Below are 26,246 nucleotides of genomic sequence, written 5' to 3'. Positions count from 1 at the left end.
CCAGTCAGGGCTCCGTTGAGTAGGAACTCCCAGGACCCGCCTGACACGAGGGCTCCACCGGAGAGGGGAGAAGCCCAAGTCAGCCCAGGCAGAAGCAGGCAAGGGCAACGGATGGTGGACCTGTGGCGTGCATGCCAGAAGTGGCCGGCAGAGCCCTCTCTCCGCAGACCACCCACCTGTCACTCTTCTGGGTTCCGGCGAGCCGGCCACCTGGTGTCCACACATGCGGCAGGGCCGAAAACCAGAAGAGCAGCTGCCCGGTGTGCATGTGCAAGCATCAGAAACGGGAGGACCAGGCAGCTGAGGTGCATGGTGCATGCCAGGCGGCTGCTCTTCCGGTTTCCAGTGCGCACATGCGTAACAGCCACCTGGCCTTTTGGTCTCTGGCACACATGCGCACGCAAGCAAACAGCCTACCGGTGTACACGCAGGCACAGGAAAGCAGAAGATCGTTTTCCTGGTGTGTGCGTGCATGGGGGACGGCTGTTCTTCCGGTTTCCAGCAAGCATGTTCGCGCACTGCCGGTGCCAAAAAGGTTCACTGTTATAGAACATCTTGTCAAATCAAAAACCCAGAAATACTTTACTAACCATCTTATTAGAAAATCCTTGCTATATCCCTGGAAAAAAATTAGGAAACAACTATATAAAGGAATCCCAATATGGTATGTACCTCCAGAAGCCTACGTACACCCTAACTTCCATAAAAAAATAACATAATAAGATACAAAGATATAATAAATACCAATGGAGAAATTAAATCAAGAGCAGAACTAGACACTTTAGGCCAAAAGACAGAGTGGTGGGAATATTTACAAATTCAATCGAAATTTAATAAAGACAAAAATACGCTGGGAATAGCAAAAAATACCCGGTTAGATAAAATATGTCTAGGACCACAGGAACAACTAATCAAAAAATTCTACTGCTATTTAACAACTAATGAATTTGACAATACCAAAATAAAAACCAACATTAAAAAATGGAATCTCGACTTTAAAAATTAAGTTGAAGCTGAAGAATGGCAACTCTTATGGAGTAGGAACTTTAATCTGACTCTAGCCTTACCATATAAGGAAAAATTGATTAAAATGTTCTACAGATGGCATATTACTCCTATAATATTAGCGAAGCTAAATAATAAATTATCATCTACTTGCTGGAAATGCCAAAAAGAACAAGGCACTTACTTCCATTTATGGTGGCAATGTAAAAAAATCGCAGGCCTATTGGAAAAAAATAGGAGTCTGGCTAGATGAAATTTTAAATTTTAAAATAGACAAAACACCACAATGTTTCCTTTTAGGTATTCTAAGACAGAAGCTTTCCAAAAATCAAGCTTACCTAATTATCCATATAACTACAGCAGCCAGATTAGCATTTGCTCAACGGTGGAAAAATGAAGACATACCTCTAGATGACTCAATAATAGGAAAAATTAAATACTGTGCAGAAATGACCAAATTAACCCTGGAAATTGTTCTGTCTGGGTTCCCCCAGACGCCAACACCAACTAAAAAGAGTAGCCAGACACGCTGGTAAAAAGCAAAGTCATTTTATACCTTTGAAAACAAACACAGATAACAAAAACTGTTCTTACAAACTGGAATGCTGTGAAGCTTCACAGAAGAGTCACGACGGCCAGACAATACAACAGGCTTCTTGCTGGCACACACACCACTGTAGATAATAAAACCCACGCCTCCCCCAAGTTTTCAGCCTTCGAGGCCACAAGCCAGAATCAGAGACGCCAAGGATCAAAGCAAGGTCACAGGACTCCCAAAAGATAACTCTCCACAATACAGGAAGGGCGGGCCTGCCTTTTCAACCTTTCTGAGGAGAACCACACCCAAACCCAGCTGTTGCCTATTAGGGATGGAAGTACCTGGCTAATTGTCCCCTTCTTTGTGCTGCCCTTCTCTGCCTCATATCTATGATGGCTTGTGCGTTCTCATCCAATGACTCCAGGCTACTCGCTGGGGAGAGCTCCCCCCCGGGGGTCCCAGTCTGTTCCCCCTCCTCCTCGTCCTGACATTCCTCTTCCCCGTCTGCCTGGTCCTCCTCCTCCTCCTGTTCCTCGTCCTCCCCCTCTGAGCATGGAGCCGGCAGAGTTCCAGCCGTTCCCTGAGGAGCCTCAGACTGAATCACAACAGAAATTAGAAATAATGATGAATCTTCATTCAACAACTGCTGGGATCCCTTCTATTGCTGGTTAGAAAAAAAAGAACAACATGCCTAATACATGTTAAGAACTGTATACAGTGATCCCCCGTTTATTGCGTCCCCAACCATTGCGAACAGGGTACTTCGCTATTTTTCAACCCGGAAGTCAAAATACCATCTACGCATGCGTGTATGGGCACGCATGCGTAGATGGCAACCGGGAGATCAGCTGCTGGGCGGCTTCCCTGAGTCTTCCCCCTCTTGCTGGCGTCAGCGAGGAGTTTCCCCACCGCCCACGCAAACTCCTCGCTGCCGCCCGCCCTTCGCCCGCCCACGCCGTTCATTCTCGCCGCTTTTGAGCTGAGTCCGGAAGCGAATTCGCTCCCGGACTCAGCTCGAAAGCGCCGAGACAAGCCGTTCCTTGCCGCTTGCTATCGGCGCTTTTGAGCTGAGTCCGGGAGCGAATTCGCTCCCGGACTCAGCTCGAAAGCGCCGAGACAAGCCGTTCCTTGCCGCTTGCTATCGGCGCTTTCGAGCTGAGTCCGGGAGCGAATTCGCTCCCGGACTCAGCTCGAAAGCGCCGAGACAAGCCGTTCCTTGCCGCTTGCTATCGGCGCTTTTGAGCTGAGTCCGGGAGCGAATTCGCTCCCGGACTCAGCTCGAAAGCGCCGAGAGACAGCGCCAAGGAACGGCTCATCCACGCTGTCTCTCGGCGCTTTCGAGCTGAGTCCGGGAGTGAATTCGCTCCCGGACTCAGCTCGAAAGCGCCGAGAGACAGCGCCAAGGAACGGCTCGTCCACGCTGTCTCTCGGCGCTTTCGAGCTGAGTCCGGGAGCGAATTCGCTCCCGTACTCAGCTCGAAAGCGCCGAGAGACAGCGCCAAGGAACGGCTCGTCCACGCTGTCTCTCGGCGCTTTCGAGCTGAGTCCGGGAGCGAATTCGCTCCCGGACTCAGCTCGAAAGCGCCGAGAGACAGCGCCAAGGAACGGCTCGTCCACGCTGTCTCTCGGCGCTTTCGAGCTGAGTCCGGGAGCGAATTCGCTCCCGGACTCAGCTCGAAAGTGCCGAGAGACAGCGCCAAGGAACGGCTCGTCCACGCTGTCTCTCGGCGCTTTCGAGCTGAGTCCGGGAGCGAATTCGCTCCCGGACTCAGCTCGAAAGCGCCGAGAGACAGCGCCCCCCGGACCCCCAACCCGGGTTTGGGGGGCTGCTAGGAAGCCCCCCATGCCAGCCGCAAACAGCCGCGCCGCCCCCAATCTTCAGCTCCTCGCTAGCGCTGTGGGAGTAAAAACACCATCTGTACATGCGCAGATGGTGTTTTTACTTCCGCAGCGCTACTTCGCGAAAACCCGCTTGTTGCGGGGGCTCCTGGAACGGAACCCTCGCAACGAGCGGGGGATCACTGTATATTTAAATAGATACAAATCTGGTGTCAAATCTTTCCTTTTCTTCTAAATGGATGTATGAGGCATCGATACATATGCTAAAATTAGACTGGCTTTCTTAAAATCTCTTTATCTTGATGTATTCAACACTTTCTCTTATTTATTTATAATTTAAAATATTAGATATAAGGGAATGAGCTACTGAGAATACTTCTAGTTCACAATTCCAATACAGATCTACTGTACACCCGCCCACATTTTCCTCTCTTTTATTCTTCTCTTCTTTCTTTCTTATTCTTTCTTTTTCTATCTGTATGTCTGTATGTCTGTCAACTTGTCTGTTTGTTTCTGTTTACTGTTAAATGCATATTGTCTAGACCAGTGATTTTCAACCTTTTTTGAGCCACGGCACATTTTTTACATTTACAAAACCCTGGGGCACATTGGGGGGGGGGGGGGGGGGGGCTAAAAAAAGTTTGGACAATTTTTTTTCTCTCTTCCTCCCTTTCGCTCTATTTCTCTCCCCCCTCCTTTCTCTCCCTTCTTTTTTTTCTCTCTCCATCCCTCTTTCTTTCTCTCTCTCTTCCTTCCTTCCTTCCTCTTTTTTGCTCTTTCTCCCACCTTCCCTCCCTCTCTTTCTCTCTCTCTCTTTCTTTCTTTCTTTCTCTCTATCTCTTGCTCTCTCTCCCTTTCTTTCTTTCTCTCTCTTGTTCTTTCTCTCTCTCTTGCTTTCTTTCTCTTTCTTTCTCTCTCTCTTGCTTTCTCTCTCTCATTTTCTTTTTCTCTCTTGCTTTCTCTCTGTCTTTCTTCCTCTCTCTTGTTTTTTTTGTCTCTTTCTTTCTTTCTTTTTTCTTTCTTTCTCTCTCTCTTGCTTTCTCTCTCTCTCTCTTTCTTTCTCTCTCTCTCTCTTGCTTTCTTTCTCTCTCTCTTGTTTTCTTTCTCTCTCTGAGCTTCGCGGCACACCTGACCATGTCTCACGGCACACTAGTGTGCCGCGGCACACTGGTTGAAAAACACTGGTCTAGACCATAATTTGACATATAATTATTGTTCTTAATCTTCCAATTTACCCAATTCTCCTATTTTTTTCCTTTTCATTGCATCTTGACATGTCTATATTGTAAATTGTAATTAAATTGTATTTAATTATTGTATTTATCTTTGTAAATAAAAACCTTATAAAAAAACAAAAAACAAAAGAACATCTTGTTCCAATTATCAGAGGACAATGGACAAAAGAAGATAAACATCTTTTAGTGAAGATTTTGACCACTGCTAGAATCGTCTTCGCACAATCAAGTAAAGTTGAATGCCCCCCCCCCCCCCACTGTGCAGAAGTGACAAAACTGACATTACAGCTACAAAACCGTGAAGAAAGAATATTATACAGTGTGGGGAAAATTCTACCATTGGCTAGAACAGTGTTTCCCAACCTTGGCAACTTGAAGATATTTGGACTTCAACTCCCAGAATTCCCCAGCCAGCGAATGCTGGCTGGGGAATTCTGGGAGTTGAAGTCCAGATACCTTCAAGTGGCCAAGGTTGGGAAACACTGGGCTAGAAAACTAGAAAGAACAAGTAAACTTCCAAAGGATTGCTAATGTAATTATTGTATAAAATGAGAATGATGGAACTACATTTATGTACAAAGATCTTAGACCGATGTCACAGGATTGAAAAACGTGAATATGTATATTTTTTTTAAAAATGTTTTAAAACTTGAATAAAAATTATTTATAAAAAAATAAAGAACATCTTGTTCCAATTTGCATCCAGCTGAAGAACCACAGCTGCCTGGCTAGAGAGAATGCAGATTTTAGTTGCATGTTGAGAGAGTAACAGGAAAGACCTCCTGCTACTTTTTATGGCCCGCAGAACAAATCAATACAGTAGTACCTCTAGATACGAGCTGCTCCACATGCGAGTATTTCAAGTTACGAGCCACGACGCGAGCGAAATTTCTGTTCGACACCCAAGCTGAAATTCGGGATATGAGCCGAGCTTCCACTAGGTGGCGCAAGAATCCTTGCTTCTGGTTATCTCGGTGGGGAAAAACAAAGTGTAAAGGCATTCGTTCGAGATGCGAGTTGATCGACATACGAGCTCGGTTCTGGAACGAATTAAACTTGTATCTAGAGGTACTACTGTATATGGATCCACGTCTACTGATCCACATTCTTATCCTCCATTTCTACATTAAAGGCTCGAACTTATTCGGGAGATGATTTTGATGACATTTATTTATTTGTTTGACTTCTAGGGTGAGTCTCGTTTAAAAGAGGCTTTCAACACAGACTATTATTCTGAGCGAACCTAGTTCGCCTTTTAGGAAGACCGAGGCTGTTCCAAAGCTTTCTGTGCAAAGCAATTCCTTCAAAGTGAAAGCAGCTTCTCGTGGACTCCTCTGGGGTAGCCCCGCAGGCCTCCCGAGCTTGGCCTCACCTGTGTTGGAGCGCTGCAGGAGAGACGGCTTGGCTGTTCCCGTCGACAAGCTGGAGGAGGGGACCGAGAGGGACTTGTACAGGGCCGTCTCGCGGTGCTCCTTGAAACGCTCGGCTGCCATCAGGGCGTTGGAGAGCTCCTGCAGGGGCATGTTGTTGATGTCGGAAGAGAAGGGGCTCAGCGGGTTTTCCAGGCTCATCAGCCAGCTGGTGTTCCCTAAGGAAAGAGGAGGAGGACAAAACTCCCTTCCAGTATTTTTCCCCCCAGAAGCTTCTTTCGGTACACCTGGACACTTCTGACCCATCTGTCACAGGAATACCCAGATGTCCCAACTTGGCCAGTGACCAGACTGGCTAACCTCCAACTCCCCAAAGAACTTTAAAGGTCATTACCAACACTTTGAATTGTGACCGGAAACTGATCAGCAACCAATGCAGACTGCGTAGTGTTGGAGTGACGTGGGCAAACCTAGGTAACCCCACGATAGCTCTCGCGGCCGCATTCTGCACGATCTGAAGTTTCCAAACACTTTTCAAAGGTAGCCCCATGTAGAGAGCTTTGCAACAGTCAAACCTCGAGGTGATGAGGGCATGAGCGGCTGTGAGCAATGACTCCCTGTCCAGATAGGGCCGCAACTGGTGGAAACCCAGCTGGGCAAATTTCAGAGAGAGGAACTCCCCCCTCTGGACCCAGCCAGGTTTCAGTCACACATGCCAGGTCGGCCTCCTCATCCAGGATCAAATCCCGGATAAGGAGAACTTTATTTACCACCGACCTGGCATTTAGTAGCAGCAGCTTGAGCCCAGGGTCCAGATTACACTCATCACCAGTACCCCAGGTTGAGCTCACGGGACCGGAACAAGGGATCGCTTTTCAGCAGCGATCTCTTCTTCCCCCCAGAACAGCTAGTCCCGTGGCTCCCGCCATATCTGCAAGACCGGAATATTCTGGCCCTCTGCCACCCGAGAGATGGGTGCCCCCTTCCCTCCTGCCTCTCCATCGCCAGGTAGGCCAAATTTATCATTTGTAATATTCCCATTCATCTCATATATACCATCCCACCCACCCCAATCATTCATACTATTACCATTCATCTCATACATACAATTCCACTCACCCCTTTGGGACTCCCGGTGCTGGCTATCTTAGTGCACCTACCTGTTGGCCTCCGCACCGATATCTCTGCCCAGCCTTGAGTCAGGAGGGGGACATAAGCAGCCAGGTTAGCCTTCTCGGTTTGGGGGGCCGGGGCAGCAGGAGAGCTTGGGGGCGCCTGGGGTCCCATGCTGGCTGAGAAGTGAGAAGCAGAGCTGTCCAGAGCACCAACCCGCAAAGCATGGCCTCCTGCACAAGATGGAAAGGGGGTAGAGAGTCACGGAGCTGCGTTTCATGTCAGGCTAAATCGAAGCACAAGAAGGAGCGACACAGAAGGGACAAGCCCACCCCTTGAAAATGCACGCACAACTGCACACCTGCCTTTCTCTCTGCCAGTACAGCAACAGTGGACGTGTTTCACTCAGTCTGCCCGTTTCACAACTGGCCACGCACTCACCCACATATCCTGCCTGGCACAAGCATCCTCTTTCCCTCCCTCCTCCTGGTGCCCAGGCTGGCCAACACCCGGCCACCAGTCCACTCCACGGAGGTTTTCGGTTCTTCTCCCCTCCAGCCGCAGGCCTCGGGGCAGAAGGGGAGGAGGATGCGGTGGTGCCTGTGAACCCCAGGGGTGCACAGACAGGTTCAAGGGAATATAACTTAAGAGTTCTATTGCGTTGTTGAAGTGTTCCCTTTGGGGTTTTTTTGAGCAGTGTATATTTCCCTGTCCCTAAATTCATTTGTCCGTTTCATAGACTCTGGGAGGCTCCTTACCTGACATGGACCTGACTCGGTTGCGGGTTCGAACCACCTGCGGGCCAGCCTGAGATTCGAGTTTTGCCGGGGCCTCTTTTGACTGTCTCACTTGCAAGCTGTGATCTGAACTGGGAATCAGAAACAATCTTACTGTCAATTAGGAACAGGAGACTCTTTTGGCCTGAACCTTAACCCGGCAGCTTTTATAGGAAAGAGTCAGAGTTCAGGACTTATTCAACCCTGGCAAGACCCCCCCAATTTTGGCCCCCAGGCTTGAGCTCGTGTACAACTTGGAGTCTTGCACAGGTTCCCCTGGTGCACCAATTTTGTTTCTTCCTAAACTGGGAGGCCTCGGTCACTTCTTGTTTGGATTGCTGCAAGGCATTCTACATGGGGATACCCTTGAAGACCACCCAGAAACTACAAGTGTTCTAGAATCTGGGGGTGCAGGCAGTGACGGCAGCCTCTGCATTTGCCCCTGTAACACCTTTATTGCCAAATGGCTTCTCCCTAAGGACACCTACCCACCCTACTGTTGTATATACTCCTGTTCAGTTTGAAGATTCTGACTCAGATAGTGTTTATGAATTAGTGGCAGGTCCTGACTTACAGGCAGCAGAGCAAGGGGGAGGCCAACCACAGGACGTTTCTATGAGCCCAGACTCCAGTGAAGGGACAGATAATAGATGGTTAAATCCTCATTTCAGAGGATTACAAAGATGAAGAGAACAAGTGTCAGGGAAGAAATATTAAGGTGAGGAATGGGTTAATTAATTAAGTAATTAATTCATCATGTCCAGGTGCCAGCAGGGCGGAGTTTTCAATGTTGCTATAAATCAATATGGATGTGCTGTGCTGAGGCTGTGAAGTAAGCTATGCTCTTTTGTGTCTTTTAACTGTTGTTTTTATTACTCTGGACTAATGCTGACTAGCCATAAATCTTAAGATAAGGGAGGAGTGCTCGGAGGAGGTTTTTATGCTTTTTACCACTAAAGAATGAGATAAAAGTGTTTGCCTGCAACGGAAGGGAGAAGGAATAAAGATGATGTTTTTTGCTTTATAAATCTCTGCATTCAGCAAGCCTTATTTCCAGTTAACCAAGGTTCTAGCCGGAAATCAGAACACCTACCAGATCAGATCAGATTGGGTGAGCACACTCCTAAGTCCTTCCCAGTCCATGCTTTGGAAAGTCAGTCTAGCAATCAACTAGCAATTGCCAGTCAAACATTAGGCGTTATGCGGAGAATATGCTTCCAATGTCTACATCTGATAGAATATTTGTTGGGCAGTTGGGCAGTGACAAGCACATTTGACAAGCTTGCAATGTAACACAATGTTTTAAGCAGATAGACATTATAATTAAAATTGCCAAATTTGTTTACACAGGGTGTCCAGGGGGGAAGCATTTTGAAATTCCCTGATATTTCCCTGACATTTCCCTATAACTTGTGATTTAGTTAAGGCGTGGTCGTAGGCTAAGCCGTGGAGAAATATCAGTAGCTGAGGAAGCAAGTTGTTGCCACAGTTATATTCATTTTTGCTTCACTCTGCCAGGTAGCGCAAACTGTTTTTTTAAAAACATGATTTTTCCTTGACTTTTAAACATTTTAATACAGTTTGGGTTTTTTCCCTGATTTATTCCATTTTTTTCATTAATTCCCTGATAATTCCTTGATTTCCCAGGTTTGCTGGACACTCTGTTACAGCACCAATATCTGTTCTTGTGCTACTGTGAAGAAGCCCATAATGGTGGCAGAACATCCTGGAGAACTAACTGCAAAGACTTATTACTTTTAATCCTGCAGGACCAGATCATTCTTCCAACCTCCATCTCTGCCTTGAGATTTAGGCTACCTTTACAGTTGCAAACAAGTCTTTCTCAATCTTGGCAACTTTACATGTTCTGGCTGGAGAATTCTGGGAGCTGAAGTCCACGCGTCATATTGATCTAAACAATGCCAGTGTTTAAAATCTGGACAAAAATTCCATTTCCCTTGCAGTTAATAATCTTGTCATTAATTTTCTGTCCCTCTTACTTTAAAAAGGGCCTGAGAAGCGAGCGAGCTTTAGGAAGCTTACCTGGATTCTGCACCATGGTGGAGCTCTCCATGGTCCAGGCCCAGAAGGGACCTGGTTCCTGTCCCAACACTTGTAGTGATTGTAACAAGCTTGTTACCCACTAGCCATGTCTTGGTCCTCCCTCCAGCCAAGAGGAACTCGCCCACCGGAGACCTAAAAGACCCCGAAAAACAAGGATAAAGATGCTACTGGCATCGGACCAGAATATCTCCGGGACCGCCTTCTGCCACAAGAATCCCAGCAACCAGTTAGGTCCCCCTTCTCCGGGTCCCGTTGACTAAACAATGTTGTCTGGCGGTACCCAGGGGAATAGCCTTTTTTGTGGCAACCCCGACCCTCTGGAACCAGAGATCAGAATTGCCCCCACCCTCCTCGCCTTTCATAAGATCCTTAAAACCCACCTCTGTCGTCAGGCATGAGGGAATTGAGATATTCCTTTCCCCCCAGGCCTATACAATTTATGCATGGTATGTTTGCGTGTATGTTTGATTTTTAATACGGGTTTTTAGTTATTTTAAATATTAGATTTGTCATATGCTGTTTTATTATTGTTGTTAGCTGCCCCGAGTCTACGGAGAGGGGCAGCATACAAATCAAATCAAATCAATAAATCAATCAATAAATACTGAAGTCTTTCTGAAGATTGAGATTGGAACATGCGTTGAAACCTTCCCAAAGAAAGTTTCTAAATCCCTCTCCCACCTCTGGGAAGAAAATAAACAGGGAATGAATAAAAAAGCCATGAATCCCAACTGATTTCCTCTCCTCTCTAAGCATGTTTTTTTTTTAAATTATGGGTTTTTAGTTTTAATTATTAGATTTGTATTCTACATTGTTTTTTCTATTACTGTTGTGAGCCGCCCCGAGTCTACCGAGAGAGGCAGCATACAAATTCAATAAATAAATAAACAATATCTTGAAGCCTCATTCTTGATTTGAGGTGCTGATAATCAGACAGAAGTGTTGCTTGCGGGCAGAGACTAGAGCAGTGATGGCGAAACTTCCCCCCCCTCCGGTGCCAAAAAGGTGGGTCCGAGCAATTGCATGTGCAAACGTGCCCCCCACCCATAATTCAATGCCCAGCCCATGCTCCTGCACAGCCCCGGCCCCTGTGCATGCAAGCACAACCCCCATTTCCTGATTTGCAGTGGGCCCGTTAGGCCCGTTTTTTGCCCTCCCCAGGCTCCAGGGGCTTTCTTGGGAGCCTGGGGAGGGGGGGAAATGCCTGCCCCCGCACCCCGGAGGCTCGAAATGCCCTCCAGGAGCCTCCACGTGAGCCAAAAATCAGCTAGCTGGCATGCACCTGTGCGCTGAAGCTGAGCTAAGGCCACAGTTCATGTGCCAGCCGATGTGGCGCCACATGGCACCCATGCCATGCATTCGCCATCACGGAACTAGAGTTTGCACCGATCCTGGCACTTGGGTCTCCCTCCTACGAAGACCCCCGTGCAAGCACCAGGGGAGAGCGGCTGCTCCAACCTTTTGGGCACAGCGGTGAAGTTTGAAAAGACGTATCGGGCCATCATGTCAAGGCAAGTCTCGGTCAGCTCCAAGTGGAGGGTCTTCAGGTTGTCATCCGCCTGAGCCATGGAGTTCTCGTCGGCAGAGCCCAGGCTGGAACTGGTGATGGAGGTTTGTATCCGGCTGGAAAAGGAGGGGGGGAGCAGGGGGGAGGAGGTTATAACTGGGAAGCAAGAATCTCCCAAGGGAAGAGGCACCCAAATTCCGTTAAGCATGCAGCAAGCTGAGTTGTGGCGAAGACAGACGATTCTTGGGAGGTTTTACCAGGCAGGCCTGACGCTGGCTTGGGGAGCCCTGAAATCTGAGCAAATGGGGGGCTATTTCATCTATTCCCGGAAGCAGGGAAGGGCTCGGCCGGAGGGTATTCGATAATAACCGGCAAGAACTGACCGCAAGTTTATTTTCAGGGCTCTCGCTTGTCTCTGATTGAGCAGCAAGAGCTTCAGGGAGCCAATTCAGGATTAAACCAGACAATTATGTACAAAGAATGAATTTAGCTTGTAAAAGAAAAAAACTAAATGCAAAGAGAAGGACTCTGGTGGGAGCCGGAAATCAGTAAAATTTATTTCTCCCCCCATTCCAGACTCCCCCCCCAGGAGGCTTTCCCTGCCCCAGTTCCAGCCCCATAACACAGGAGCCCTGCGAGGCCCCCAGGTGGCTTCCCTGGCTGAGATGCTCAATGCCACGGGGGCTGACCACGGTTCTTAAGTGAGCAACATGGTGGCTAAGTTAAATTGGGGGTTTTAGACTGTTTTAATATTGGATTTGTTTACATTGTCTTTTTATATTGTTGTTAGCCGCCCCGAGTCTTCGGAGAGGGGCGGCATACAAATCTAATAAATACAAATACAAATAAATACAAATAAGGGAATCTGGCTGCCCCATTGACTTTGCTTGCCAGAAGGTCACAAAAGGGGGATCCCGCCGTGACCCCAAGACACTGCAACCTTCCTCACCCCGTTAGGTTTAAATCAAAGCAAAGGGGCCACTCCTTGGCCACGGCAGAGTCTCTTCCACTGGGAGTGGAGCCACAACCTGCCGGCGAAAGACGGGAGTGTCAGGCCGGTTCGAAATGAAATGCGCAGCCCACACAGGGGTCTCTGCATGGTCTGCCCCAAAGGAAAGGAAAAAATGGTGGCTGCCACAAGGCATCCAAGGTGGGCAGGGCTGCGGCCCCAAACACACCATCATTCTGTGTCCTCCACCCCAGGCAGAATTATTTCACGAAGGACTTTGTTCAAGGCACATTAGCTTTCATATCTGAGTCTTGCTGCCTGATTTTGTGTTGGCTCTTATGGCTGTTCTTTGGTTGCTCTTTAACCTACATCTGGCTGTGGTGGCATGCAGGAAAACCCCTCCACTCACACCTTCTCCCCCAGTTCTTAAGCCCCCCCCAGTCCCCAGTTAACTGGAAGAAAGTATGTGAGTTTTCAGTGATGGGTTCCTCTGCAATTCCTCCATTGCTAACTAGGATTAGCAGCCAGGATTCCTCTTTGGGGCAGCTGGCCCTTCCCTACCCAGGATCCCAATTACAGCCCCCACCCCAGGCCAAACATAACTGAGAAGCCAGCATAGAGAAAGTTTTGATGCCCAAGATGAGCTTGCAAATCCCCCTCGTTCTTTCTCTTCCTCACATCTGGATCGGGACTCACAGTCACTCATGCCCTCATCACCTCGAGATTCGACTACTGTAACGCTCTCTACATGGGGCTACCTTTGAAGAGTGTTCAGAAACTTCAGATCGTGCAGAATGCAGCTGTGAGAGCAATCATGGGCTTCCCAAAGTATGCCCATGTTACACCAACACTCCGCAGTCTGCATTGGTTGCCGATCAGTTTCCGGTCACAATTCAAAGTGTTGGTTATGACCTATAAAGCCCTTCATGGCATCGGACCAGAATATCTTTGGGACCGCCTTCTGCCGCATGAATCCCAGCGACCGATTAAGTCCCACAGAGTTGGCCTTCTCCGGGTCCCGTCGACCAAACAATGTCATTTGGCGGGTCCCAGGGGAAGAGCCTTCTCTGTGGTGGCCCCGACCCTCTGGAACCAGCTCCCCCCTGAGATTAGAACAGCACCCACCCTCCTTGCCTTTCGCAAACTCCTTAAGACCCACCTCTGTCGTCAAGCATGGGGGAACTGAAGTATCTTCCCCAGGCCTATACTGTTTATGTATGGTATGTTGTGTGAATGTTTTTTTAAATTATGGGTTTTTAGCTTTCTAATTATTGAATTTGTATTTTACACTGTTTTTCTGTTGCTGTTGTGAGCCGCCCCGAGTCTGCGGAGAGGGGCGGCATACAAATTTAATAAATAAATAAATAAACTGGTTGGTAGCAAAGCAGCCCCAATTATGGCTATCTTCCAAACTATCTTCCAAACTTCTGAACAGCTGGCCTCCAGAAGTTGTGAATGCTCCAACGCCGGAACTCTTTAAGAAGATGCTGGCCCAACTATTTGTCTGAAGTCATGTAGGGTTTCCCGCCTAAGCAGGGGGTTGGACCAGAAGACCTCCAAGGTCCCTTCCAACTTTGTTATTATAGTGTCAAACATTGACTGAAGGGAAGTGGGATTAGCTCGGACAAGGCTAGGTAACCCAAACGAACACGACGCTTCATCAGGGTACAGGTCAGGGTGAGCCCCGGCCTTCAGGTAGCAGGGAATAAGTGGATTTTTCTTGCAGCAAATGCTACATTTGCCTTGGATATGAAAGAGATGCATAAGAAGACAAGAGCCCTGTTGAATCAGGCCAAAACCCATGGAGTCCAGCATTCTGTGTCACACAGTGGCCCACCAATTGTCCATGGGGATCTTGAATAGAAAGAGAAGGCAAGACCCTCCCTTTCCTTTGACCCCCAACAAATGGGAGGCAGAGGAATCCTGCCTGCCTCAACCAACATAGAGGCGGCAATTGGACATCTGTTTCAATAACCACCGATATACTTGGCATCCATGAATCTGTCTAAACCTGCCTTGAAGCTATCCAGGCTGACAGCTGTCACAACCTCTTCTGGAAGTGAATTCCATAAACCAAGGACCCTCTGGGTGAAGAAATATTTCCCTTTATTTGTCCTCGCTTTCTTACCTATGAGCTTTAGGGAGGCCCCTCTCGTCCTAGTATTGCATGATAGAGAAAAGAATTTTTCTGGAGGCCTTGTTTTAAACTGCTTAAAGCAAACAAAGAACTGCAGAAGATTATCGATGGCAAACCCGAACAGCTCATTCTCAAAAGATCTGATTCCACGTCCTCCCGTAGTATCTGCACAGGTTTCGAACCAGGATATTACAAAGCATAGAAACATAGAAGTCTGACGGCAGAAAAAGACCTCATGGTCCATCTAGTCTGCCCTTATACTATTTTCTGTATTTTATCTTAGGATGGATATATGTTTATCCCAGGCATGTTTAAATTCAGTTACTGTGGATTTATCTACCACGTCTGCTGGAAGTTTGTTCCAAGGATCTACTACTCTTTCAGTAAAATAATATTTTCTCATGCTGCTTTTGATCTTTCCCCCAACTAACTTCAGATTGTGTCCCCTTGTTCTTGGGTTCACTTTCCTATTAAAGACACTTCCCTCCTGAACCTTATTTAACCCTTTAACATATTTAAATGTTTCGATCATGTCCCCCCTTTTCCTTCTGTCCTCCAGACTAGACAGATTGAGTTCATTAAGTTTTTCCTGATACGTTTTATGCTTAAGACCTTCCACCATTCTTGTAGCCCGTCTTTGGACCCGTTCAATTTTGTCAATATCTTTTTGTAGGTGAGGTCTCCAGAACTGAACACAGTCTTCCAAATGGGGTCTCACCAGCGCTCTATATAGCGGGATCACAATCTCCCTCTTCCTGCTTGTTATACCTCTAGCTATGCAGCCAAGCATCCTACTTGCTTTCCCTACCGCCTGACTGCACTGTTCACCCATTTTGAGACTGTCAGAAATCACTACCCCTAAATCCTTTTCTTTTGAAGTATTTGCTAACACAGAACTGCCAATACAATACTCAGATTGAGGATTCCTTTTCCCCAAGTGCATTATTTTACATTTGGAAACATTAAACTGCAGTTTCCATTGCTTTGACCATTTATCTAGTAAAGCACAGAGCCAGCAAACAGGATGCTTTCATTCTGGCCATGGAATAACCACCATTTGAAAGGTTTAATCCAGAAGCAACCGCAACCTGTCATACCCTAAAAAATGGTGGGGGTGGGGAGTTAATCTGGGCAAAGCACCAGCACGGTCCCTTCAAACCAAACCAAGCCAAGCCAAACCAAACCAAACCGAGACCGTTATCCTGAAACATGCACCAACATGCTTGCAAAGCTAGTGGGAGGGGAGTGGCGTCAGGAAGCCAAGCAGGAGGTCCCCCCCCCCATGCACCGTCCCAGCCCCCTTGCTCTTCACCCTCCTCCTCCTCCCCTGCCCCAGCACCTCTACCTGTGGACTGCATGGTCAGACACACTGATGCTGCGGGAGCGGAAGGCATCGACAGCCGAGGGGTCCTTCAGGGCTCTCACAGGAGGAGACTGGTTCGAGTTGGGCCTTGCATTTTTGGCTACTTTATAGCTACTAAGGGCAAAGCGGCATCAGAACCAAAGAGGTGTGTGATAGCACAGCAAGGAAATCATTGGAAGGATGGGATGCAAAAGGTCACAAAAGCCCCAGGAGACGGTGGAGGAAAGAAAGGAAAAGTAGGGGGGAAAAAACAGAAGGCCAGGGGGGGAAAAAAAGGAGGGAAGGAAATTAAAAAACAAGAAAAACAACAGCACAAAACATTTTAAACACAACAAGCCCGTCTTGATCCAAGCTGCTCAGTGCTACCCCAACCCAAAATAAAACAGAGCACAGACCAACCACACACAACCAGATGAAATTAGCGCAACTTAACAAAAAGGTGGGTTGAAATGTGAAGGTGTGTTGCACAAGGGAGCCCCTGACGCAGCTGAGCGGGCAGAGACAAGACCAGAGACCTCCAAGTGCCCTTCACAACACTGCCCCACTTGACCCACAAAGTCACAAGGCTCGCAAGGAAGCACTCCACTCGACCGGGAAACAACTCCGCGGCTGAACCAGGAGGACAATCCCAAGACGGAGGAGAAGGAGGGCTGCATTTTTCCTTCTGCCAAATAGCATTATTTCATTTCAAAGCAAGGAAGCTTTTTTCTGAGTGGGAATCCCCCTAGTCAAGGCTCTAATACAGGGGTCCCCAAACCTTTTACACAGGGGGTCAGTTCACTGTCCCTCAGACTGTTGGAGGGCCAGACCATAAAAAAAACCTATGAACAAATCCCTATGCACACTGCACATACCTTATCTTAAAGTAAAAAACAAAATGGGAATGTACTATTTAGAGGGGGGGAAGAAGTCTGAAATTCATATATGTTTATGTTTTGTTTTTAATTTTCTTTTGTTAACATCTGATTGGCCATACAAGGTTTTCTTGGCTTATAGAAAAATGTCTAAAGAAAGAAGGAAGCACTTTGGCATAATGGTTAATAAGTTAGAAAATAATTGGTGTTGTACTTTTTGAAGGAACATTAAGGAGGGAATTTAATTTAAAAAAATGAATGTAACTGGATGACAAAATTAGAAAAAAAAACTTTTGCAACTTTTTTGATGATTGATATTAGTTACTAAGAAAATACCGCATTTTATTCATGGAAAATTAGATGGTACACTGTATTGTTTGAATGTATGTTAAGAGAAAAATAAAAAATTACCCCCCCCCAAAAGTCCTTCCTTCCTCTGTCCCTCCATTTCTCCTTCCTTCCTTCCTTCCTTCCTCTCCACTTCTCTTTCCCTCCCTCTCTTTCCCTTTTCTTTCTTGCTCTCTTTTCCCTGTGCTCCTGTTAATCACCGGCGGGCCGGATAAATGGCCTCAGCGGGCCGCATGCGGCCCACGGGCCGTAGTTTGGGGACCGCTGCTCTAATAGGAAGACCACCTAGCAGGCAAACACATTCTTGGATTCGCCTACCTGAGCTGCTTCTATGGGAGACATACCGAGTCTGACTGCAATTTATTCATAGTTTGGGGGGTTTCGGAGAGTGTTCTATATATTCCCCGCCAGGCATGGGGAAATTGATTCCCCTCGGCCGTTCCGTTTTATGTACGGTTTGTTTGGGTTGTATGAGTGTTTTTAAATCAAAGGTTTTTAACTGTGTTGCTTTTTAATCATTGGATTTGTATTTTGTATTGCTGCTGTGAGCCACTCCGAGTCTTTGGAGAGGGGCGGCATACAAATCTAATAAATAATAATAATAATAATAATAATAATAATAATAATAATAATTGACATCGCAATCCCAGGAGACAGCAGAATTGAGGAGAAGCAGCTAGAGAAATTAGTGAAATACAAAGATCTAAAAATCGAGCTGCAACGACTCTGGCATAAGCCCGTGAAAGTGGTCCCAGGGGTACTTGGCACGCTGGGGGCAGTACCAAAGGATCTCAGCGGACATTTGAAAACCATTGGAATTGACAAAATCTCCATCTGTCAATTGCAAAAGGCCGCTTTACTGGGATCAGCAAACATAATTCGCCGCTACATCACACAGTCCTAGGTGCTTGGGAAGCGCCCGACTGGTGATGAAATACGAAATCCAGCATAGTGATCTTGTTTGCTGTGTTGTACTGACATAATAATAATAATAATAATAATTTAGAAGCAAGTCATGAGAACCATTCATCTCTAGTCAAGAGAATCTGTTCCTTTGGAGGGGAACAAGAGGTTTTGGAAATAGTTTGTGGAGACTCCATCCCAATTCCGACCCGGACTGACAAATCAACAATATTTCAATTTGATGACAATAAAATATTCACGTATTCAGAGCCAAGGCAAAAAAGGGAAATTGTGCCCATGAGGAAGGTTGATTTAAGACATTCCACTTATTGTGACTTAACCTGACTCACACAGATTCTACTAGGGTCTCCGTCTGGCATCCCGTTCTGAAGGTTGTCAGAACTGGGAGGAAAACTCAGAGACCTCAAGACGTGGGGAGAAGAGGACAGGCAACCCGAGAGGGTTCTTCCCCCAGGAAGGGAGGCAGCCGCTCGGCATTCGCTCCACACTTCCCTTCTCCAGAGGCATTGCAGCCACCAGCTAGTGGGTCAAGGCCGAGGGAGGAAGCTGCCTTTTACTGCTGCCAAGGCAACGGGAGAGAGCCTTTCCTGTCCCGAGGGCCAACTTACTTCTTGGGTCTCTCGTTCAGACTGGTACTCCGAGCCCGGAAACTGTCTTTCTCTGGGGTGTCGTCGAAGGAGAGGAGGATGTTCGACCGCAGGCCCTGTCCAAAAGAGATTGGTGTGTGTGTTCCAGAGAGGATCCCAGAGGTTCTCCATCTCATATGGAGCACAAGAACACCCTCCCCACCATCTGACCCCCCCCCCCCAAGGGCACCTCGTGTCAGCCCTACAATGCAGACCAGGCGAGGGCATCACGGCCATGTACCAAGGGTGCATTTTATTGCAAAAACCAGAAGGACCGAATCTTGCGTATCGGACTTGGCTTCCCCGCTCCTTCCCTTCCCCTTCCGATGAATTTTAGGAAAAGCACCATGAGTTTAAAAGTTTGGAATATACTTTCAGTGTGTTAAATATGGGATGAATCAGGATGAGGCACTGGGGAAGACTAAGAGGGAGGAAGAGGAAGTAGAAAGGAGAAGGGAGAGGAGAAAGAGTAGAAAGAAGTAGACGGGGGAGAGAAGGAGTAAGAAGGTAGAAGGAAGAGATGGAGATAGAGGGAGAGGAGTGTAATAGAAAGAAGGAAACAGACTGATGAATAGGAGAAGAAAATAGGTGCGAAACAAGACATTTGAATTTTGATTGACTGAATTTATATATATATGATATATATATATACAGTGGTCCCTCGATTTTCGCGGGTTCGAACTTCACGAAACGGCTATACCACAGTTTTTCAAAAATAATTAAAAAATGCTTTGCTGTTTTTTTCCCCCCATACCACGGGTTTTCCCGCCTGATGACATCATACGTCATCGCCAAACTTTCGTCCGCCTTTAATAAATATATATTTTAATAAACTTTAATAAATAAACATGGTGAGTAATAATCTAAATGGTTGGTAAGGGAATGAGAAATTGCAGTTTAGGGGTTTAAAGTGTTAAGGGAAGGCTTGTGATACTGTTCATAGCCAAAAATAGTGTATTTACTTCCGCATCTCTACTTCGCAGAAATTTTATTTTCGCAGGCGGTCTCGGAACGCATCCCCTGCGAAAATCGAGGGAACACTGTGTGTGTGTATATATAACTATATTTACAGCAGCACGAAGCTTATAACTTCAGCCTGATGATGGTGAACGTGATTTCACCGAAACGTCGCATAGACACTCAAAATATTACACGGGGCAAAACCCGAACTCAGAACAATCTACATATATGTATGTATGTATCTAGATTGTTCTGAGTTTGGGTTTTGCCCCGTATAATATTTTGCATGTCTATGCGACGTTTCGGAGAATATATATATATGTGTGTGTGTGTGTGTGTGTTACTGTTATACTTAAGTTATGTGTGAATTGACATTTGAATGGAATTTCAATTTATTTAAAAAGAGAGAGAGAGAGAACAGCCCCCGCAACAAAGGGCACCAAAGTGTATTGCATGGCCTGTGGGCTGGGAGACCCACTTTGGGAGCTGGAAGCCACCTTTCTGAATTCCTGGCAGGGCTGAGAAACGGCTTCAGCAGCTGGATTTTTCCTTGGCCCTTCTTAATGACGGAAGACACTCACCTTAGTGATATAGGGAACAAAGTCTTTTCGAAAGGGGAGGCGGCACTTGATAAACCACATGGCTATGACATGATGCGCCAGGCATACAATATACTGGTTAAACCTACAAACAGTTAAGAAAGGATGTTTAGTAGCCCTGATGGGCCTATGGGCTCTTTGGAAAACAATCCGTTTATAAATCAATAAATACGCAGTCAATCAAATTAATCACAAGAGCATGGGGCAACGTAGCCAGGCCAACCTGCGCGATCTGTTCTACAAATGGAAGCGTTGCAAAGAAGTCTATTTTAGGAAGGTCATGCTGACAGGCAGGAGATTTGTCTGGGAAGAAAATTCGCCACAGCTGATACATTCATCAACCAGCTCTTCACCATAAGAGCCGCGGTGACACATTGCTTAACAAGCACATTAAATAGCGACAGAGTTGTGGTTGCAAAGTGAGGGCTGTCTCCATGTCTTATTCAATAAACTGCTTGAAAACATCATAGTTCATGCTAACTCTCAGCTGCCTGCAATTTGGCAGTTCGAACGTCACCAGGCTCAAAGGTTGACTCAGCCTCCCATCCTTCCCATTTGGGAAAAATGAGGACCCAGATTGATGGGGGCAAGAGGCTGACTGTAAACCGCTTAGAAAGGGCTGTGAACGCACTGTGACGCGGTACAGAAGTCTAAGGGCTACTGCTATTGCCATCCCCTTCTGCCTCTCTCATCTTTCAAGCTCCTAAGAGAAGAAGGAGAAAGCAGCAGCATGCTTGGGACAACGGAACCCTCTAAACCAGTGTTTTTCAACCAGTGTGCCGTGGCACACTAGTGTGCCGCGAGACATGGTCAGGTGTGCCGCGAAGCTCAGAGAGAAAGAAAGAAACAGAGAGAGAAAGAAAGCAAGAGAGAAAGAAAGCAAGAGAGAGAGAGAAAGAAAGCAAGAGAGAAAGAAAGCAAGAGAGAGAGAGAAAGAAAGCAAGAGAGAGAGAGAAAGAGAACAAGAGAGAGAGAGAGAGCAAGAGACAGAAAGAAAGCAAGAGAGAGAGAGAAAGAGAGGGAGGGAAGGAGAGAGAGAGAGAGACATAGAGGGAGGGAGGGAGGGAGAAAGAGAGCAAAAAAGAGAGGGAGGAAGGAAGAGAAAGAAAGAGGGATGGAGAGAGAGAGAAAGAAAGAGGAAGGAAGGGAGAGAAAGAGGGAGGGAGAAAGAAATGGAGTGAAGGGGAGGAAGAGAGAGAGAGATAATTTTTTTGACCAAACTTTGTTTCCCCACCACCACCCCGCTCAATGTGCCCCAGGGTTTTGTAAATGTAAAAAATGTGCCACGGCTCAAAAAAGGTTGAAAATCACTGCTCTAAACCTAACTTCTCTTCTAGGGTGGAAAGCCATTCTCAAAAAACAATTGTCAACAGAAAACCAAGGATCCCTTGGTTACACGTCAATAGGAAGCAGCCAGCTTACTTGGAGGGGTTTGTATAGGGCAGAGAGATGGCAAACACGCTGGCGTACTGCTCCGCTGCAAAATTCCTGTAGAGATGGGGCAGGCGGGCCAGTGCTGGAAGGGAGAAGAAAAGGTCAGGTGAGAGGCCTCACCCTGCTCCAGTCTGCAGAGAGGGGCGGCATACAAATCAAATCAAATCAAATCAAAAAATAAAATAAATAAAATAAATAATAAAATAAAAATAAAATGATTAAATGAATAAATGAATAAATAAATAAATAAATAAATGGGACCCACGTTGCCTGGTTTTGCAAAATTCCCAGAGGTGAAGGTTTCAGAATAAGCTGCAATGGGCTTAAATCAGGGGTCCTCAAACTTGGCAACTTTAAGACTTGTGGACTTCAACTCCCAGAATTCTCCAGCCAGCATAGCAGAGACCCTTTGTGGCTGTTTGCTGCCCCTCCGAAGAGGCAGGCAGGTGGCAGAGGCCCCAGGGGCACCCAGGACTTACTTGAAAGGAATTCCAAGAGAGGGATGGCCATGTTGGCTGTGGCTGAAATGTGCGTCAATTTAACGATCAGGACTGGCAAAGCTTTGATGATAATATCCGGCATCTCAACGCTGCAGATCGACAAGGCCACCACACACTGGCTGGCACAGCGGAAGATCAGCCCGTGCTCCAGGCAGTAAACCATCTCTCGCTGGGGGTGGGGAGGACGTGGTTATTATACAGGGGGCAATAACTGCAGATGTAGGTGTCTCAAGAGGCCCCTGGAAGCAGAGGGTAGAGCAGGTTTCCCTAGCCCCACTGCCACGCCCCCTTTTGCTAACATACCTGCTTTGTCTTGTCCAGGTAGCTGTGGTAGGAGATCAAAGCAGTCAAGACCGGAACCACCGCCTGGTGCAAGTCGTTCCGGGACAGCCCTTCCGAGACGTCCCGCAGCCGCTCTGTCATCTTCTTGTCAGTCAGCTAGAGTGAAAGAGACACACCGACTGGTGCTTTCCACCAAAGAAACAAAGAAACATAGAAGACTGGCGGCAGAAAAAGACCTCGTGGTCCATCTAGTCTATTTCCTGTATTTTATCTGAGGATGGATATATATTTATCCCGGGCATGTTTAAATTCAGTTGCTGTGGATTTACCAACCACGTTTGCTGGAAGTTTGTTTCAAGCATCTACAACTCTTTCAGTAAAATAATATTTTCTCATGTTGCTTTTGATCTTTCCCCCAACTAACTTCAGATTGTGTCCCCTTGTTCTTATGTTCACTTTCCTATTAAAAACCCTTCCCTCCTGGACCTTATTTAACCCTTTAATATATTTAAATGTTTCGATCATGTCCCCCCTTTTCCTTCTGTCCTCCAGACTATACAGATTGAGTTCATTAAGTCTTTCCTGATCAGTTTGATGCTTAAGACCTTCCACCATTCTTGTAGCCCGTCTTTGGACCCATTCAATTTTGTCAATCTCTTTTTGTAGGTGAGGTCTCCAGAACTGAACACAGTATTCCAAATGGGGTCTCACCAGCGCTTTATACAGCAGGATCACACTCTCCCTCTTCCTGCTTGTTATACCTCTAGCTATGCAGCCAAGCATTCTATTTGCTTTTCCTACCGCCTGACTGCACTGTGGAAACCGTGGATTGGAACCATGGGGGGGTTCTAAGGAGCCTGGTGTGTTAGTGTGTGTGTGCTTGTGTATGCACTCCTCAAAGCCCTTGTGAACTGCATTTTTCATAGAGAAAGGGAACACAAATACATTTTTGATTTAAAATGTAGTTTTTGCTCGTGCTGGACCCACCCGCATAGATTCTGGCCCTCAGCCTAAGACATGCTCTGCAGGCCTAGATACAAACAGCCAAGACCAAAGCTGAAAGCTGAAGGCTAATACCGCCCTCTCCTCCTCCAAATCCAGGCTGGCTCCCCATCAAACGCTGGGCTCATATATCATGAAAATGTGTGTTGGGGGAAGGAGGGAGAAGAAGCCGGGCCCCAAACAGCTGAGCTCAAATGCCCAGAGGCCCAGCCCCTAGCCCCTAGCCCTTACCATGGAGCACAGGGCAGAAGAAAGCTGATCGATACTGCAAGGAGAGGTTAAGTACAGGACCTTGTACTGCAGAGATTTGGGCAGCTTGTTCAGGACCTGTTTCAGCACCTTCCAGTCTGTCTCCTAAATGGGAAGAAGAAGAAGAGAGAAATTCGAGAAATGGAGGAAGAGCCCAGAAAGCAGCAGATGAGGAAGAGTCCTGATGCCCTGGGAAGGTTCCTTTTTCTACGTGAATCGAGTTGTTCATTCTCAGCATCCTAGCCATTATTGAATCTCTCTGTATTTGCTATAGTACTTGTTCTTTATAGCAGTTCAGAAACAATATTGGCAGATGGAACACAACCCTCTAAATAAATAAATAAATGAACGAATGAACGAACGAACAAACAAACAAACAAACAAACAAATATTGCATTCCTTAAACAAAGAGGAATGTTGGAAACCATTGGCAATAATCCCAGCATTCATTCAAAAAGCTTCACCTTGCTGTAAAGCTACTAACAATAATCCTGTAAACTTACCTGCCTAACTGGACATCCTTTTTTTAAATTTTTATTTTATTTTTCTCCACCTTCAAAAAACATGCATAACAACACATATATCTTCAATAGCAAACCATATGTTTGTATTATCTCTTACATAAAAATAATAAAATATCCTAAATTCAAATTTCCAATTGTTCAGTCTGTCCAAAAGGACAAAAATATGTCTCAAATAACAAAATTTAATTTTATTGAGCAATAGATTAAACAATTTTTCTCACTTTTCCCTTCTAATAATTATCGTATTTTTCGGAGTAAAAGATGCACTGGAGTATAAGACACACCTTAGTTTTTGCCGAGGAAAATAGGGAAAAGAATCTGCTTACCAGGTATTCATCTGACTAGTGTCCTTAATCTGGTCACCCTCAGCACATTATTTTATCCCCTGGTTAGGGGCTTAAATTAACCTTTATTCTGAGAGAGTAACAATGAAAGAGCTTGGGAACATTAATAGCCCCTGGTTAGGACTGGAAAGAAACATCTGGAGCAAGTAAAGCAATGAAAAAACCCCTACAAAGAGTTTGGAGAACATTCTTGGCGGAGAGTAACAATGAAAGAACTTGCAAGCTGGTTAATGCTGGGAACATCGTTAGCACCTGGTTAAGGCTGGAAAGAAACTTACTGGGAGCAAGTTAGAGCAATTTAAAAAAACCTGCAAAGACTTAAGGCTTGGAAAACATTCTTCACAGAGAGAAACAATGAAAGAGCCTGCAAGGTAAGAGCTGGGAAGATTGTTCACAGCTAGTTAGGATTGGGGGGGAAAGCTACATTCAGAGGATAAGACCCACCATTCATTCATTCATTCATTCATTCATTCATTCATTCATTCATTCATTCATTCATTCGATTTGTACGCCGCCCCTCTCCGGAGACTCAGAGCTGCTCACAACAACAAAACACAGTACAAATCCAATGATTAAAAACAGTTTAAAACCCTTAATATAAAAACAGTCATACATCCCAGACAAACCATGCATAAAACTAATTGTCAGCCTCTTTTAGGGAGGAAAAAGATGCATCTTATACACCAAAAAATATACTACTCAAAAAAATAAAGGGGACACTCAAACAACACAATCTGAATGATCTGAAATATTCTCATTGAATATTTCATTTGCACAACTATTCCATTTGCACAACAGCATGTGAAATTGATTGTCAATCAGTGCTGCTTCCTAAGTGGGCAGTTTGATTTCACAGAAGTTTGATTTACTTGAGTTTATATTTTGCTTTTTAAGTGTTCCCTTTATTTATATATTTTGAGCAGTGGACGTTACATTCTTAAATCTTTATTTCTATTTCCAATCTGTTCTAATTTTATTTTCCGCATATGTTACTTATTTATCTAACGCTGCCTTCTTTTCTATTTCTGTCATCCGAGTTATCACAAGTTGGCTTTCTCTGGGTCCTGTCGACCAAACAATGTCGTTTGGCGGGCCCCAGGGGAAGGGCCTTCTCTGTGGCGGCCCCGGCCCTCTGGAATCAACTCCCCCCAGAGATGAGAACGGCCCCCACCCTCGTCTTTCGCAAATTACTCAAGACCTACCTTTGTTGCCAGGCATGGGGGAGTTAGGATATTCCTTCCCCTAGGCCATTACAAATTATGTATGGTATGTTTGTGTGTATGTTTGGTTTTTATAATAAGGTTTTTTAGTTGTTTTATTAAATTGGATTGTTACATGTTGTTTTTTATCATTGTTGTTAGCCGCCCCGAGTCTGCGGAGAGGGCCGGCATACAAATCCAATAAATAAATGAATGAATGAATGAATGAATGAATGAATGAATGAATGAATGAATAATAATAATAATAATAATAATAATAATATTTCTCATTTCCTTTTATCTTCCACTCACTTGCTTCAAGCACTGCAGAAGAACTCCAAAGAGGAGGGAGTAAGAGAGGTGGCCCGTGCGGATGGGGGCGTTCTGAGGGGGGGCGCTTGGACTTCCCGAGGGAGGGGACAGAGTGCCAGCAAGCTTCTTCTCGGGCTCCCTGCAACACAAGAGAAGACCCTCAGCATGGCCAGAGCTCCCGATTCCATTCAGA

The 26,246-nt window shown here is 46.1% G+C and overlaps 1 protein-coding gene across 1 annotated transcript in view; it reads right to left on the bottom strand.

Moving 5' to 3' along the window:
- Positions 1–26,246, bottom strand: part of TSC2 (TSC complex subunit 2) — a 78,127-nt gene that overhangs the window by 23,553 nt on the left and 28,328 nt on the right. The window contains 13 exon segments of the mRNA XM_070760981.1: positions 5,990–6,205; positions 7,148–7,333; positions 7,859–7,968; positions 9,920–10,072; positions 11,399–11,563; positions 15,879–16,007; positions 18,631–18,725; positions 20,190–20,292; positions 21,630–21,723; positions 22,121–22,310; positions 22,445–22,579; positions 23,657–23,779; positions 26,054–26,192. Of these exon segments, the coding sequence (XP_070617082.1) occupies positions 5,990–6,205; positions 7,148–7,333; positions 7,859–7,968; positions 9,920–10,072; positions 11,399–11,563; positions 15,879–16,007; positions 18,631–18,725; positions 20,190–20,292; positions 21,630–21,723; positions 22,121–22,310; positions 22,445–22,579; positions 23,657–23,779; positions 26,054–26,192 (1,838 nt within the window).

This window comes from Erythrolamprus reginae, chromosome 9 (genome assembly GCF_031021105.1).
Source record: "Erythrolamprus reginae isolate rEryReg1 chromosome 9, rEryReg1.hap1, whole genome shotgun sequence".
NCBI lineage: Eukaryota > Metazoa > Chordata > Lepidosauria > Squamata > Dipsadidae > Erythrolamprus > Erythrolamprus reginae.
The sequence above is the reverse complement of the archived record's forward strand: the minus strand, read 5'-3'. Positions and strand labels throughout refer to the sequence as shown.